A 15,913-nucleotide genomic window follows, 5' to 3' on the forward strand; every position below is an offset into this window, starting at 1 on the left:
TTTTGCCACTTTTGTATTTTATTGTGGAACTGAGGTTTTTTTTTTTTTTTCCTTTACATCAAATATCCTCAATGGAAGAGGGGATATTGCACACAAATATCATAAAAGCACTACAGATTACTTTCACTGGAAACTAATTTTCTACATTAGATATGACTGGATAGGATAGAAGTGATGCAGGATTATAAGACATCATACCATACACAGCTGCAGACTGACACAAACACCATTCAGAACGAGAGAGAGGAGTGTGGAGTGCTTCTCGTTGCGGCTCAAGACGCTCCTCCAGGGCGGCAGGGAGCAGGGCCGCACGCAGCGTGGAGAGCGAGGCCGACCGCCGCGGAATGTTCTAGAAAGGGCAGCCTGGCCTTGGCCTGGCGCCTCTCCTCCAGGCTCCCGCCTTGGGGAGCTCCACACAAGTGCAGAGAAGCTGTTGGTTGGTTTCCCTTCCTTTTCAGTCTTTGATGCTGCCTTGTACATGAACTTCATAAAGTCACAGCTTTTTTTTTTTAATAGTAAATAGTTTTAATACCAGGTGAAAAACCTAATTGCTTTCAGAGAATGCTCATCCCTAGGCTGCTTTTGGTGTGTTGTTCAGTTGGCTAAAAGATAAAAGCTTACAGTTCCTTTCAAATAGAAACAGGATCTTCTAAATCTGAAGAGCAAAAAAAAAAAAAAAAAAAGTCATTATCCTAACTCACATGATCCTTGCGAGCAGGAATCCCTGTGACAGGTGACTAAAAGAGAGGCAAGAAAAGCAATTTCAGCATTGTAGAGCAGCTCCTGGGAGCTGAAATTTGGTAACAGAGGGAAAATAGAAGGTGGTAAAACTTCCATTAGCAAATGATTAAATCTTATTAAATGAGTGTCAGAAAGTTCCTAAACCATATAAGCTACTGGAGACACTTAAAACATTCATACACACTGGGGAAACCATTCACTATGATATGTTAAGAAAAAAAATTCTTTTTTGAACTCCATGGAAATGGTGTTTGGGGGAGGGGGGAGTCAGTCCTTGTATCCAGTCCCACCACAAGACTGAGAAAGCATGCACAGGGATTGGGGTCTGCAGAAAGCGGGGGTTGGGGGGGATTGTTAAAATTGACAATGGAGGATCATCTCTAACATTTCGTCTCTGCAGAATTTTGTTTAGGAATACTACCAAAAAGGGTCATGGTCATGGGTGTGATCTCGATAGAAAGCCATCCTTCACCGAGAGTGTCAATTCCTTCCACTCAGATGTTCAGTCTACACCATCGGATCAAGTACTCAGTATGAACAAAGCTCTAGAAGTCTACGTCCATCTTTCGTTCTCACCATGAATGTACATGGCACACTGTGATGGCTGTTACTAAACGAATTGTGTGTTTATGGAACTAGCAAAATTAGGTTAGTCACACAGGTAGGAAAGGTGTCCAGAGGACAGGAGCAACCTGTCATGCAAATATTGGTTTTCCTGATATACTTAGGTTCTGTGGTCATCATCAAGAACAATGGATGGAGAAAGGTATAGGTAGATTTCACTGGAAAAAGAACCAGCTGTCTAGTGACAGTTTTTATATATTTTCCCCATTAAATCCCATTGAAGAAAAAAAAAAAGAGAGAGAGAAAAGGGAGTGGAGCAGAATGGTTATAACTGAAGACTGCCTATAATTCTCCTAAAATGTTTGAATTTTTAAAAGCAAAATCATGTACATGTGATATACATTTAATTTGGGAAACTGGAGTAGAACTCCATCTTCTATCAAAGGAAAGTCAACCAGAGGTCTGGATTTGGCAAGAAGGCTAGAAATGTTTCTCTTCCCAGGCATAAGGAGGATCAATTCAACCTGATAACTAACCATTAAACAATTAGCTTAGGTTGTCTCCTAAAACAAGTTTGAAGCAGATGAGTTTATACTCAATGAAATCCATGTTCGTCACAATGACTTTTCCATCACGTGTTAACTGTTTGTACCTTTAATGTTACTTTTAAGGACTTGAAAGAAATGGGGAATAAATAAAAGCTGCATTTCTAGAGAAGCCTAACAAAAATAGAATATTAATTTCCTTAAAAAAATTAAACATTTGAAAAATGTAATTCACAGCATTAAGTAGACTGCATAGCTCCCCAGGGAAGGGACCCTGAAGAAGCACTGGTTAAACCCTCATAGTAGTTAGCAGTGCAAAACATACACTCATCAGACAAAAATAAACTAAAATGTTAATTCTGAAATAAATAACTAACATAGAAAATAAAATGAGGTCATTGTTCACTGCTCCGCAGACCTGCGCGTCTGCAGGAATCTTTACGTGACGGCTGAGAGCTTGCCACATGGGAACACTGGGTGCGTGGATCTGCGGCCGGAAACCTGCCATCAGTTCTAATCAGGATCTGGCTTCCCAGGTTCACAGTTCAATGATGACAATGACGAAAATGAGCTCTGGACTCTACATGGTGAACCATAGACTTGGGAGTTCATTGGATTCCATGTATTATTTGTTTCATTTATTTTTCCAGAAAAGAAAATCCCAAAGCAGATTTTGCCAGGGTTCTTCTACCTCATGGTTGAAGATCTTGAGAGAAGTATGTAGGTCATCACTAGTGATCTATTCGTAAAGGTCTTGAAAAGTAGCCTACCATGCCTTTCTCCCCCACTCTCAAATAGCACATACTCAGCTTTTCATGTTATGGGAACCAAAGGGTGGGAGGTATCATTATTCCTGGTAGTTATGGGTTTTTAATAAATATTATTACTGCAATATCAGACTTCAATCTTGCCAGAACTTCAAATGACATTATTCAATGTTTGTCTTACGAAACATTTAAAAAAAAAAAAAAACCTATCATTTGAAAATTTTCTCTGCATTTTCCTGTAAATGAAAACATCTGTTAAAAAGTTCATCTATGAAAAGTTTGCACATATCTAAAAAAAAATTCTTCTGTACACTTGTTCCCATAATTCTGCTGAAATTAATGGAAAATTTAAAAAGCCAATGTAAGACAAAGGAAGGCAAATACTGTTCGCTCGCTGAGAACCTCTTCCACCATCCCATTCGCGGTTTCCCAGTTCTGATCATCGAAGCCATTTCCACCTTGAACGTGCAGCAGTGAAGAAGCTGCCAGCGGTGCAACTTGTTTGACTGAAGGGCCACAGGTGCACAGACGTGGTCTTCAACACACATGACTCAGCATCAAACTGCTGGACCAATCAGATCAGCTTCTAGTACCACCACGCAACGCGCACACACGTGCTCCTTTAACTGGAGTATCTATAATCCTACATGGATGTTTTATAAACTTGCTGTCTCACATTAAAAAATAAGTGCATCAAGTATCTTTGTACATTCAAGTCACTTCCTAAGGCAAATTGTCTACCATATGTACTCCCAACTGCTTTGGTATTTGCTTCAGTTCAGTGGGGTGAGCGTGGGTCTTGCAGCATGCAGGTTAGTTGACAGAGTGGACTAAGTGGGTGGACAGATGCTGGGAGCATGCCTTAGACCTGCCTACTCGTGTGTTGAAAGAGAGTTCTGAATGGGGCTCGTACCACTCGCATGTCCAGCCTACACTCGCTACGTCAGGTCAGTGTGCAGCCTTCAGAGCCGAAGGAGCTTAATTAAGGCGTGAAAATCTCACATGCCCTCCTAAGAAGCTGCGTTCTTTTTGTCTTCCAGCCAACTTGTTTTAGCCAATTAAGACCCTTTCCGATGACTCAGACTGACAAAAATGGAAAACATTACCTCTGTAGACCAACAGAAGACCTTCTGCCTGAGAAAATGCAGACCTAGCTACTGGTGACGTCCCACCCACCCGTTACCCCGCTCTGCTCTCTCTCTGTCTCTCCGGGTGTCTCACCAGAACTCTTTACCATTACGTCTCCTTCTCTTGCGCTCCTTTTCTTTCTCATTCTTCCCTCTGTCTCTTCTTCCTCTCCCTCTTTTCTGCGTTCACTCTCTTGCTCGCTCGCTCTCTCTTTCTCTCTAAGACAAATGCCTCTACCTAGCAGAAGTCAGTTGGGTTCGCTAGTGCATGGTTTCCGAATGTTCAGCAGAGATGAACTGGGCTAGGTAATTTTGCAGTAACTTGAACCCTATCGTGGGAATACTGTTACTTCCCTTAGCAATCAGCAAAAACTGAGAAATATTAGTGACTTGCATCACCATGACACAGTATAGCATTTGGCAGGTAACTGTTCAGCGACTTAATCAGATGAATTGACGTTTTAGAAAAGGTAGTTTCAAATGGAAGAATTTCTGGAAGCAAAGTTCAAATCCTGTGGTGTGGCTGGCCTTGGCCTTCACAGTTCGATCTTGCAAGCGGGGAAGGATTCATCTTGCATAACCACTGTGCTGCTACTGGCTAAAACCATGATGTTGAGGTCTTGCTGCTTCTCGTGGGTCTCCTGGTACCATTCCCTCATTACTTCCGAGTCATGGGTTGGGATCAGTGTCACCTGCAGGGAAACAGAAAAACAGCTGTTGAAGGGCAGAGGTAGAAACCAGATGAAGGGATGAAAGGCGTTAGACCATTTGAAGAAAAGCAAATTTCTTCAAGAAATGCAAAGGATTTTTTGACTTGCATTTTCCAGGAACGAGAATAAAGCTGAAAAAATGCTATTGAAGACTGAAACTGAAAGCAACGAGTGACATGTCAAGTATATTCACCGTCAGTTTTCCAGTTCTTTAGTGTTAAGAAAAGAAGTTCAGTTAAGGTGCAATTTCTTGTATTTCCTTAACTCAACTGGTAAGCCTTACATAACAGATATTGCAACATCTAAGCCAAGTTATTATCACAGCTCAAAGCCCTCAAAAGCTCCTCACTGTTTGTAATTCACATTTTGTCCTGAGAACAAAGATTCGTATCTTTAATTCCTGTGTGTGGTTGAAGATGGAGGAGGTGGGTGGGGGCTTAACATCTTGAATAGTAAGATTCCAACAAGCAATTCTATGAACAGCATGCAAATACAGTCTACTAGGTGATTCCGTACAGAACCACTAGGAAAACTTAGAAAGCAAAGACCACAGCTAAATTCCCAAGAGCTGGTTCACGGCCAGACACGGTGCTGAGGACTTGGGAATGTCATGTTGGGGATGGACCCTCTTCTGCACCGCTCCTGTCGCTGTGGAATTCCACGGGAACAGCTGATTTTCTGGCTTCCGTCTCTTTGCAAAGCAGAAAGGACTCAAGAGAGTTTTGCAGTGGCACTCACATGGAACTCTGACCGCCCTGACTCACACACACACAACACTCTTGGTGTCTGGGACTGAAGGGCAATTCGTCTTGGCAGATCAATGAATGATGCCTTAGGCGAGGTGGCTTGCCTCCAAGGCCCTGGCTATTGGTGGTGGTGGCAAAGCAGTACCAGTGTAGGCTATCTTCTGTGTGCGAAGCTGACTGTGTCCCCGGGATACGTCATGTGTGGCAGAGTCAGGAAGCCCCCCCCGTGGATCCCCAATCATAAAGGTGTCTGTCTGAAACACGGTTCCCTCCTTCTGCTCTGGACACAGCCCAGAGGCAGGGCCGACAGAGCCCTGTTGCTCTTACCTGCATGTTGCTGCCCCACTGAGCCTTCCCTTCCAACAAGGCGTCCAGGACAGCCCGGCTGGGCTCCTCAGCAGCAGGGTCATTTCCACTCACCACGTAGTAGGAGGACCTCACTCGCTTGAAAAACTCAACATCCACGTTCTTACTATTGCTGTGGTTGGGAATATAGCACAGGTCCAGATACACGGGGAGGCCTGGAGGCACCGCAGAGGGCTTGGCTGTCTTGGTGGTTCCTGGTCCTTGGATGAATGAAGACAAGACAAAGTCACAGCAATGGGAAGAAATCCACACATCCAAGTACCACTCCCTACGCCTCTGCTCCTCCTCTGGGACAGGCAAAGCAGCGACAGCAGTTCCATCTCCCTAGCAACCGCAGGGAGATGCAAATGATGGCTGCATTTTCCACCAGCAATCAGAACACTGAACAGGGCTGTTTCCCACCGTGATAGGAGAAATGACAACCCATTCTAAAGGCGCTATTAATGTGCATCTTAATTTGACAAGTGATCTAGGGGCCGGTGTTGTGGCACAGGGGATTAAGTCACTGCCTGCAATGCCAGCATCCCATATGAGCACCAGTTCGAGTTCCGGCTGCTCCACTTCCAACGCACCTGGGAAAGTAGCAGAAGATGGCCCCTGCCACCCTCAAGAGAGACCTAGATGAAGTTCCTGGCACCTGGCTTCAGCCCTGCCCAGCCCCAGATGTTGCAGGCCATTTAGGGAGTGAACCAGCAGATGGAAGATCTTTCTCTCTAACTCTGCCTTTCACATAAATAAATAAATCCTTTAAAAAAAGAAAAGTGATCAAAGGAATGGATTTTAAAGTCAAAAGGAAGCATATACCTGTATTTGGCACATCTGAGTTAAGTGATCTCAGTCATTTACTCTAAGGTCTTATGCCCATGGCTGACTATCCTAACATTTAACCTAGTAAGTGGTTCAGCTCCTGCCCCACTTGATTTTCAAGGCCCTCAGCACCTCAACCCCACCCATAAACTAGTGAAACACAGTCTTCTCCCTGCATAGCACAGTGCCCTGAAAAGTGACACATCTCTCCCAGACAGGACTGGATGCCCACAGAGGAAACACCAGGCTCTCTCTAACCAACCAGAACACACCAGGCTGCAGAAAGGGCCTCCTGGAGCCAGAATCCCAGCCGAAATCAGAGAGGCCTGGGAGAAGGGAGACTCAGACTCCTGGCAGCAGGCTTGGTGAGCTCATTATCTATACCGCTCCAGTTAGAAGGTGTGCAGTTCTGGAGACATCAACAGAGGAGCGTTCTCTGCTGTGGTTCTCTTCCCTGACTGTATCATTAGAATCACCTGGGATCCTTAAAACTGATGCCCAGGTCTCACGCAGCACAGGGCTGGGCTGGGGCTGGGCCTGGGCATCAGCATCTTTTGAAAGCACCCCAGGTGGTGCTAACGTGACGCTATTTAAAATATACAATGGAGTCTTTAAGCTTCACCCTCTTTCTCCTTGGGCTGCCCAAAGACCATCATCTCGTGGTCAAAGCCACTGGTGTATTCCACCAACTCTCCAGTTTTATTATTAGGGAGTAGGGGAATGCTGAGATTAAGCCAAACTGGTATTTGGATACACAGACTCATCTGATGAATAGAATAGCAGGCCATTTTAATGAATCTGAGTTAAAAGCTCTCAAAACACCCGTTTGGAGGCCTCCTAAAGAATTCTGACTTGTAGTACAACTGTCAGTTATAATTCTTCTAATAAACATGCCCGCAGTTCTTCCTTGTGCACTAGTTTGCTACCATAAACACCCAATGAATATTAGGCATAGAAGCACAAACAGAAAATTGCCAAAAGCTGACTCAGGTTTGTTTTAAAAAATGAAAGGTGCAGGCCGGCACTGTGGCATAGTGAGTAGAGCTACTGCCTGCAATGCTGACACCCCATATGGGTGCCAGTTCATGTCCCAGCTGCTCCACTTCTGCTCCAGCTCCCTGCGAATGGCCTGGAAAAAGCAGAAGATGGCCCAAGTGTTTGGACCCCTACTACCCACGTGGGAGACCCAGAGGAAGCTCCTGGCTTCAGCCTGGCTCCACCCTGGTTGTTGCAACCGTTTGGAGAGTGAATCAACATACCGAAGATTAATCTCTCTCTGTAACTCTTTCAAATAAATAAATCTAAAAAATATCAAAAGTGCAACGTTGCCTTTTTAGAGATGTGAAGGTATCTTTGAAGTAAACTCATCTTCATTTATTACTTTGCCTTGAAATTATCTATTTAAAAATCAGAGTCTCCAAAAATCAACTGTGTGGACGAGGGTAAGTATGTTCTGGCAAATGTCTGTTTGTTTTTATCTGTTGGAATGGATTTTATGTTTCCCTTTGGTGCAAAGCAGCTGTCGCTTCTTTCAGACCAAAGGGTTAATTAGCCGCTGCTTCTCCATTCACTGCAAACATGAGCAAATTCATTTTGCTTTGTGTTTGTAAAAAGACTAAATTTGAAGAGAACTAAGTCCCAAAGTTGATGCTCCACATTGTTTAAAGTGCAATTTTGTAGCTATAACTAATCTATCCTAATATACACTAAATAGGAGCCTCAAAGGTTCATCTCTGATTTCTCCTAATCAAGGAAATGTTATTTAAATGATATTTTTAATTTTTTTTTTTGTTTGTTTTAGAGGTTTGGCTCAATTTATATTACTTTGTGAACTATCATCTAAAATTCCTGGGTAATCACATAAAGCAAATCAAATGCAGTATGCAAATCCCTGGTGAATGACGTTAAAGCCCTGGAGTGAAGCTGCGGCTGCTACGGAGCCGGAGAGCCGGGTCCATCACTGCTGAGAACCTGATAAAGCCGGGAAAGGGGCCGAGCCAGGAGTGACCAGAAGTCGGGGTTATGGCCTCTCTCCAGTGGGTTTCAACCCGAACGGGCACACTCAGCTTCTATTGGTGGGGCTGTGGGTTAGAAAGGCGATCACAGAACAGCCCCACACTTTCCTCTCAATATGTGCTGGGTATTCACACATCAGCCACAATGAGGGTGGCTAAGAAAACACCATTGTCTGTAACAGTGGCCTGTTTCCCATGCTGACTGTTTAACACAAAGGTTGTAATTTTTTTTTTAAAGGGGACTCTAAATCTTGGCCTAGCCTGGTCACCCTAGGCTTGGTGGAGCCTCTCATTTTCTCTGGACGTCCTGGCCTGTGTCTCCTGCAGCTCGATTTTGGGGCCAGCATGGCTGAGGCCAGTCTCCCAGAGGAGCTGGAAGCATACATCCTTGCATCTGGGAATTTAGTACAAACCCAGAAATCCCATCTGAGCAGTCCCAGCTCCCGCGGGCCCTCTGTGGAGCTCTCCCCAGGCCCGAGGGCCATGCTGGGTAGGGGAGAAGTCAAGGGACAGCAATTCCCATCTTTCCAGTGCAAAGGGAACAGGGAAAACAAGAGGTCTTCTAACATTTTGTGGGAAAAATGGAATTAAGAGATAAATTTATTTTTGGTGCCAAAAATTTTTGAAAGCCACGTATAGTTTTTCCCCTAACATGCATTTCCCATGAGCTCTCTGAAGCCCCTCATATAAAGAGCTCCGGGGAGGGGGCCTCTGTCGGGAGGCCTGGCATCTTTGGCCTACCTGCAGTTGCGGTCTTGGCTGACTTGGATGCCGAGGCGTTGGCGGCGTTCTTGGTCTCCTTGTCTTTCTCGTCCCCACGTGCAGCCTTGACCTCGGGGGTGGCGCTGGTTTTCGTGGCTTTTTCCACAGATTCTTTCTTCTTGGGGGAAGCCACTCGGGACACTTTATCTGAGGATTCTTTCAAGCTCGCTGGTTTCGGGGAAGCTGCCAAGGGCTTGGGTTTCCCATCACTCTTCTTGACAGGTGAAGAGGACTTGGTCTTTGTACCTGGCTTCTTGGTTTTGGTTTTCTCCTTGAGGTCTTTCTTCAGCGCCTTGCCCAGGTTCTGCTCGATGGCCAAGGCCTCGGGGTCGACCATGGACACATCAGGGTGGCGTGGAGAAGGGCTGCGGTCCTGCACGGGGGCTGGAGGAGGGTCCATGTGCTTGTAGGTGACAGTTTTGTCTGTGGGTATGGTTTCCGATTCATCCTCAGAGTCGATGTTGGCATCCGCTGTGATGGAAGGGCACTCTTCGGTCTCTGGGGGAACATCCGAGTCTGTCTGGGAGGGGGCCGACTCGCTGACTGAGGTGGGAGGGGTCTCGTCGCACTGTCGCCCTTGCGGCTTGCCTCCGGGAGGGGGCGGGGCTCCTCCCGACTGTGTGAGGGGCTTCTCGGAGTCGTCAGTGGGCTCTTCGCTGGCAAACCACTCAAGAGGATTGGGATTGATAAAGGAGGGTGACAGCTCCGTCTTGGGATGCTTGTACTCGCAGGAGGACACGAGGCATAAGTCAACCTCCTGGCGGGCTTCTGAGGGGGACTTCTCGGCGGCGTAGCATCGGTCTGAGGTCTCGTAGGAATACGTAGACGCCTGGGGGGTTTTGGTGATGTTCTCCGAACTCTCGTAGCAGTACGTGGAAGCGTCAGGGGTGTGCGTAGTTTTCATAGACGTCTCGTAGGAGTAACTCTCAGACTCGGGGAAACTGGAGATTTTCTCAGTGGTCTCATAAGAGTAGCTGGAGTCCCCAAGTGTGTGGCCACCATCCTCGGAGTCATCGTAGCCATTGCTGATGTCATCCAGCAGCCGTCTGGCCCGCTCCGTCTTTTCATAGCTGTAACCACTCACATCCGGGGTCCTTGTCGTCTTCTCACTTATCTCATATGAGTAGCTGCCCTCCTCGGGGGTCCGGGTGGTCTTCTCCGTGATTTCACAGGCATAGCCATCATCTTCAGGGGTCTTGGTGGTCTTCTCAATGGTCTCGTAGGAGTAGCCACTGTCACACGGGGACTTTACGGTTCGCTCTGTCTGCTCATAGTAACAGCTGCCCAAATCTGGGCTCCGGGTACTTTTCTCATAAGACTCAGAGTCGTAATCTTCTTCATCCGGGGACCTGGTCAGTTTCTCAGGCGTCTGATAGGCATAGCTGAAGTCTCCAGGTGTCTTCCCTCCACTGTCTTTCTCCAGGCTGGACGTGGTCAAATCTCTATTCAAGGCTAGATGGTGTTGCATGGTATCGAATAACATTGAGGCACGGAAGCCATAGGGCTCGGCAACAGCTGCATCTATTGGTGGAGAAGAGGAAGTGTGGCGGGCTTCCGTGCTCTCTTTGACTGCAGAGGTAGAATCTGAAAAACTAGGAGAATATAAAGGAGAGGACTCCCGCGGAGTGAGTGGGGAGATATCGGATTTGGGAGAGAGCTTCTCTCCTCCTAGACTTTGCACTTTCTCAGAGGTGAGCGAGGCATACAAGGATATATCTCGGGGAGGAGCCACATCGGACAGAGTATCTTCTTGAAGCGGAGAAGCTATCTGAGAAGGGGTATGAGCAGAAGAGGTGGATGGGGAGGCCTCTACCTGAGATACTGAGATGAGTTCAGAGAGATCATTATCTTGGGTATAGGACGGCTCCTCCGTGGGCGGTATCTTATGTGACAAACTAGAGTCCTGCATGTCGGATGGACTATAGTCCACTTCGGTTGGCCCGTTTTCAGTGATGTGAAGCGCACCTGCTCCCATTGTAGGTTGGTCTGGAGACTGCCGGCTGAAGTCCATGGCAAGAGAGTGCTCAGGAGATTCTTGGCCAAATTCAATAGACATTGAGGACTGTTCCGATCGGTGCTCTTGAACCGGGGTCCTGGACTTGGCCGTCTTCGGGGAGAAGTCCGGTGGAGAAATTGACATCGGTCTTGGGCATTCTTCTTTAGATGGAGACATTTCCGTTTCCTGGAACGTGGTAGGCGTTTGTACCACAGACACTGAAAGGGAGTCGTCGACTTCAGTGGAATGTGGGGAGCCCACCTCGGCGTGCAGAGAAGGAGACACATCGTCAGTGGTCGGCTCGGGGAAGGAGCTCGTAGCCACGGAGGCCGTGGAGACGGAGGCCACCCCCTCCATGTGCGAGTAGGTGTCTTCTGCTACTCCCTCATCCACAGGAGTGGCGGACTTGTCTGAGACAGTGCCCTCAGAAATGGACATCTTGGTGTCTTCTTTAAAAGATCCAAGCTGACTGACATCTATCTGTGTCGGAGAAACATCTCCTGGCTTCCTGTCATCCAAGGCCAGCGCTGGCTGAGAACTCGCCGATTCAACATCATCAGTCTTTTCTGGACCAACATCTTCCTTGATCGGCACAAAGTCCGTGCCTTTCCCTTCCTCCTTGTCTTGGTAGAGACCGGCGGAGGTCACGTCAGAGACCGGAGACACCTGGTCCAGAAGCTCTGGCTTGCCATCTTTCCCTTCGAATGGGCTCTCGGTCCCCCGGCCGGGAGCCTGGTCGTCTACACTCAAGAAACTGTCGTAAGGCGACTCGGAGCCCAACAAGGGAGGGCTGCGCAGGGGTGACAGCACCTTCTCAAGGGGAGATTCCGAGTCGGGCACGGGCTCATCCATCGGGCTCACCGAGGCCCTCTCTCTCTCGTCTTTGGCATCGCTGAACTCAAACCTCACCGGGACGGCCGGGGGCTTCTCCACGACCTCTGTGGGGAGGTGACTTGATTTCTCTTCGGTGGGAGACTGGTAGTAGGGCGTGTGGCCAGCACTGCCGGTCACAGACTGCGACGGGGACACCACTTCCAGGGTCTTCTCCTCGGGGCTAGCACAGCGCTCTTCGACTACTTCCTTGGTCACCTCGGGAGACACCGGGGCTGCTTCTGCCTCTGCGGAGGCTTTGATCTCATTGGGCGTCAGAGAGAAGTTCACGCTGCGTTCCCCGAGCGGGGTCTTCTCTATCGGAGACGGCGGAGACGGACTCCTGGCTGGGCTCTTGGGGGGACTGAGTTTTTCATCGGAAACTGCCGAGAAGGTATCTTTGATGTCCAGCGCGGCTCTGGCTTGCCCCTCTTTCTCTTCCGAGTAGTAAGCGTCACGTAGGGCAGATCTGCTGAATTTGTCTTCCTCCATGGACGACGGCGGGGATATGGTGGAGGCTGAAGCATTGTAGTCCTTGCCTTCGGTGGCGTCGGTTTTTGACCCATCCGACAGCCCGTTGAGTGACGTCACCGCGGGTTTGACGTATTCCTGGGAATACAGGGAAGACTCGTATTTGGTGATGTTCACGAATTCCTGCGACGGGGACTCGGTCTCCTCGTTATTGGTCTCGTCACTCATCACGTCGCGAGGCGTCGACATCTCATCCATGGGGGTGGGCTCGCTGGAGATCTCAATGGTGGACTGCGTGTAGCCGGAGGTGGCCGTGAACTCCTCAGGCTGGTCCTCTCGGTTGTCCTCGTCGGAAGCGGTGGCCTCGCTCTCCGAACCTCCAGGCAGAGTCTCGTCGTGAATGGAAGATGCCGGCTCTCGGCTGGGGGACTGGGCTCCGGGCGGCTTGAGGGACGCCGTGAGGAACCCGTACTGATCCTCGGCACCTCCAGCCTCCGCGGCCTTGTCCACCACGGCCATCACGTAATCTTCCGCTTCAGCCTTCTCGGGCTCGTACTCCTCCTCTCGGGCGTCCTCCGCCTTGTCCTCCTCCTCCTCCTCGCCTTCCTCCTCCTCGGACTGCTCGGCTTCTCCCTTCTCAATCGCCTCGTCCATGTCTTCCTCGGCCCGGTCGTCCCCGCTGGCCACAGACTCCCTCTTCTCCCTGATGTGCACATCCGCCTCGGCCTTGGCCACCTCCTCGTCCTCAGCCAGGCCGGGCTTGGGGGCGCTCACAGCCGCGCTCTCCTCGGCGTCCTCTTCCGGCTCCTCCGCCTCCTCGGTTTCTGCCTTCTCTTCGTAGTCGCCGGCCTCGGAGGACTCCTCAAAGCCCGCTCCTTCGTCCTCGAACCTCTCAGTGTCCTCCACGCCTGGCTTCTCGGCCGGCTCCAGCTCCTCGGGGGTCTGCTCGCACTCGCCCTCCCCTTCGGTGGTCGTGATGCCCTCGTCGGGGGACTCGGCGGGGCCTTGGATGACCTCCGTGTGCTTCTGAAGGGCGTAGGCCTCCCCGGCCTCGCTCTCCTTCCGCTTCGCGTCCTCGTCGATCAGCTCCAGCTGAGGCTTCAGGGCCTTCGCCACATCCACCTCTTCAGCCTTCAGCTCCTCGAAGTCCTTGGTGAGATCCTCGGGGGACGACATGAGGGACCGCTCGGCCTCGAGCTCCCTCAGGGGGCCGGCGGCGGCCACGGCGGCCACGGCGGCGCCCACAGCGGCGGCGCCCACGGCCACGGCGGCCTCGGCCGTCTTGCCCTCCTTCTTGATAACTTTGACTTTGGCCTTCTCCTTGGGCTTCCCGGCAGCCGCCGCGTCTTTCTTGACCGGTTCCTCCTTCTTGGGGACTTTGGGCTTCAACGCAGCAGGTTTTTTCGCTTCCGAGAGAGGAGTGGCTGGTTTCTTCGTGTCTTTGGGGAGCTTCTTAATTTCCTTTTTAGGTTCTTTGTCTTCCTTTTTCACCTCCTTCTTCTCTTCCTTCTTCACCTCCTTCTTGGCTTCCTTCAGGGGCGTTTCTTTCTTCACCTCCTTCTTGGGCTCCTTCTTCTCCTCCTTCTTGATTTCCTTCTTGACTTCCTTCTTCACCTCCTCCTTTTTCGGTTTCTCCTCCTTTTTGACGGGCGTCTTGTCCTCCTTCTTCGCCACTTCCTTCTTCGGCTTTTCCTTCTCGTCTTTCTTCTCGTCGGGTTTCGCCTTTACCTCCTTTTTCACGGTCTTCTCCTTGGAGACCTTGGGCTTGACGTCGGCGGCTTGCTTGTCCGCCACCTCGGCTTTGACGGGAGGCTGCTCCTCTTTGCTGGGCGCCTCCTTGTCCACGGCCGCTGGTTTGGGCTCCGTTTTGACCGGCTTGTCTTTTTTCACGGTCACCTTTTCTTTGCTTTCCACTTTGGGCGGCTTTTCTACCTGGTTCGCTTTGGGGACCTCCGGGGCTTCCTCTTTCGACTCCTTTCGCACGGTTTTGCTGGGAGCTGGTTTTGCAGCTGGCTTCAGATTTTCTCTGCTGTCAGCCCTCTGTTTGAGTTTCACTTGTTTCACGGCGGGAGCCGGCACCTGGCCAGTCAGATCCTTCTGGGTGGCCAGCGGCTGCTTCAGGAAGTCCAAATGTTTGAGTTTTTCCAGCCCTTCCAGGATGTTGTATTGGGTGCTGTTTCCAGGAAAGAGGACGCGGATGATTTTCTCGGCCGGGTTTGCTGGATGCCACACGATCAGCGAGGAGACTGAAGTTAAGTAGGGGATCGGGATATCTACTTCCTGACCATTGGGCAGGATCAGTTCCGCCTTGTCTCTGTTGGTGCCAGTCCACTGCTGCATGAAATACTGCATTTCCTTGCTGCTCTTGACTGGGTTAAGCACATACATCTCTAGTTTCCCCACCCCCATCTTTTGGAAAAGAATGACAGGATCGATGGTATTGCCTACACTTCTAAAGAGAGGTTCTGGCTTCATGGACAACTTGTTCAGGTACTGGAGGGTGAAGCACGCTTCCTCCAGGCTCCTCTTCATCTTCATGTTGGGCTCGGGAGTCTTCAGGTTTTCAGGGACGTTGAGAAAGACGACGCCCAAGTCAGGGGAGATGAGGTTTTTCATCCAGTCGCTGTTGGTGGTGGAGCCCTGCGACTGCTCCTCTTCCAGCTCGGCGATTTTCCGCTGCAGCATGCTGTTTATGCCGGGCAAGTTGTCATCCCCGATGTGGGTGAGCAGGATGGAGTCCACGCGGTCCAGGTGGCGGATGAGTTTCCAGAAGCAGGACTTCCTCTCCGAGCCGCCGTTGATGAGCATGTTGAATCCGTTCACCGCGAACAGGGCGGAGTCGCCCCTGCCTCCGGGGAAGATGTAACAGCAGGGCTTGGAGAGCTTCAGAAAGCCCCCGGATGTGGGAGGTTCCAGGATGTCAAAAGGGGACAGGACTTCCACTGACTCCGAGAGGTACTCGGTGAACTCAGAGAGTCCTTCCATTTCTGGCAATATAGACGCTGAGTTGAGTTTAATGTTGATGAAGTCTTGCAGATTGTGTCTGTCCAGGTTGGAGTTCTTCCAATCCCCTTCTTCGGGGCAGAACAGGGTTAAGCTGGCTTTGTTGGCAGGATGGGTAGTGCTCAGTAACTCTCCAATCTGGAATTGAACAAAAAGAAGAAGGGGGGGGGGGGTTTGGGTGACTGACTGTCATCACTGTTCCATCATCTCTGCCTCCAGTGGGTGACACAGGATGCCTGGCTGCACAGAGCTGTAGCCGTGTAGTGATGCTTGTTGTATACATCCTAAAACACCTGCATGCAAGAAGGTGCACAGCCCCCGGCCCGAGCATCCCCTGCACCCCAGAACCTGGCTCCAGTTCTGAGGCCACCAGCTGCATGGACTATCAGTGCATGTACCACTTTGCATGCTCCCTGATGCACT

At 49.7% G+C, this 15,913-nt stretch overlaps 1 protein-coding gene across 3 annotated transcripts in view; it reads right to left on the minus strand.

The window, feature by feature from the left end:
- The window catches only part of MAP1B (microtubule associated protein 1B), a 96,536-nt gene continuing 80,623 nt past the window's right edge, over nt 1-15,913 (minus strand). For all 3 annotated transcript variants that reach the window (XM_051833246.3, XM_051833247.3, XM_089312582.1), the window contains 3 exons: nt 9,130-15,628; nt 5,528-5,766; nt 1-4,436 (listed from right to left, as the gene is read on the minus strand). In XM_051833246.3, the coding sequence (XP_051689206.3) occupies nt 4,281-4,436; nt 5,528-5,766; nt 9,130-15,628 (6,894 nt within the window). In that variant the 3' untranslated portion in view covers nt 1-4,280. The remainder of the gene's footprint in view (nt 4,437-5,527; nt 5,767-9,129; nt 15,629-15,913) is intronic.

The sequence above is a fragment of the Oryctolagus cuniculus genome, chromosome 14 (assembly GCF_051225735.1).
Source record: "Oryctolagus cuniculus isolate XC-2025 breed Fujian yellow rabbit chromosome 14, ASM5122573v1, whole genome shotgun sequence".
In the NCBI taxonomy this organism is placed as follows: Eukaryota; Metazoa; Chordata; class Mammalia; order Lagomorpha; family Leporidae; genus Oryctolagus; species Oryctolagus cuniculus.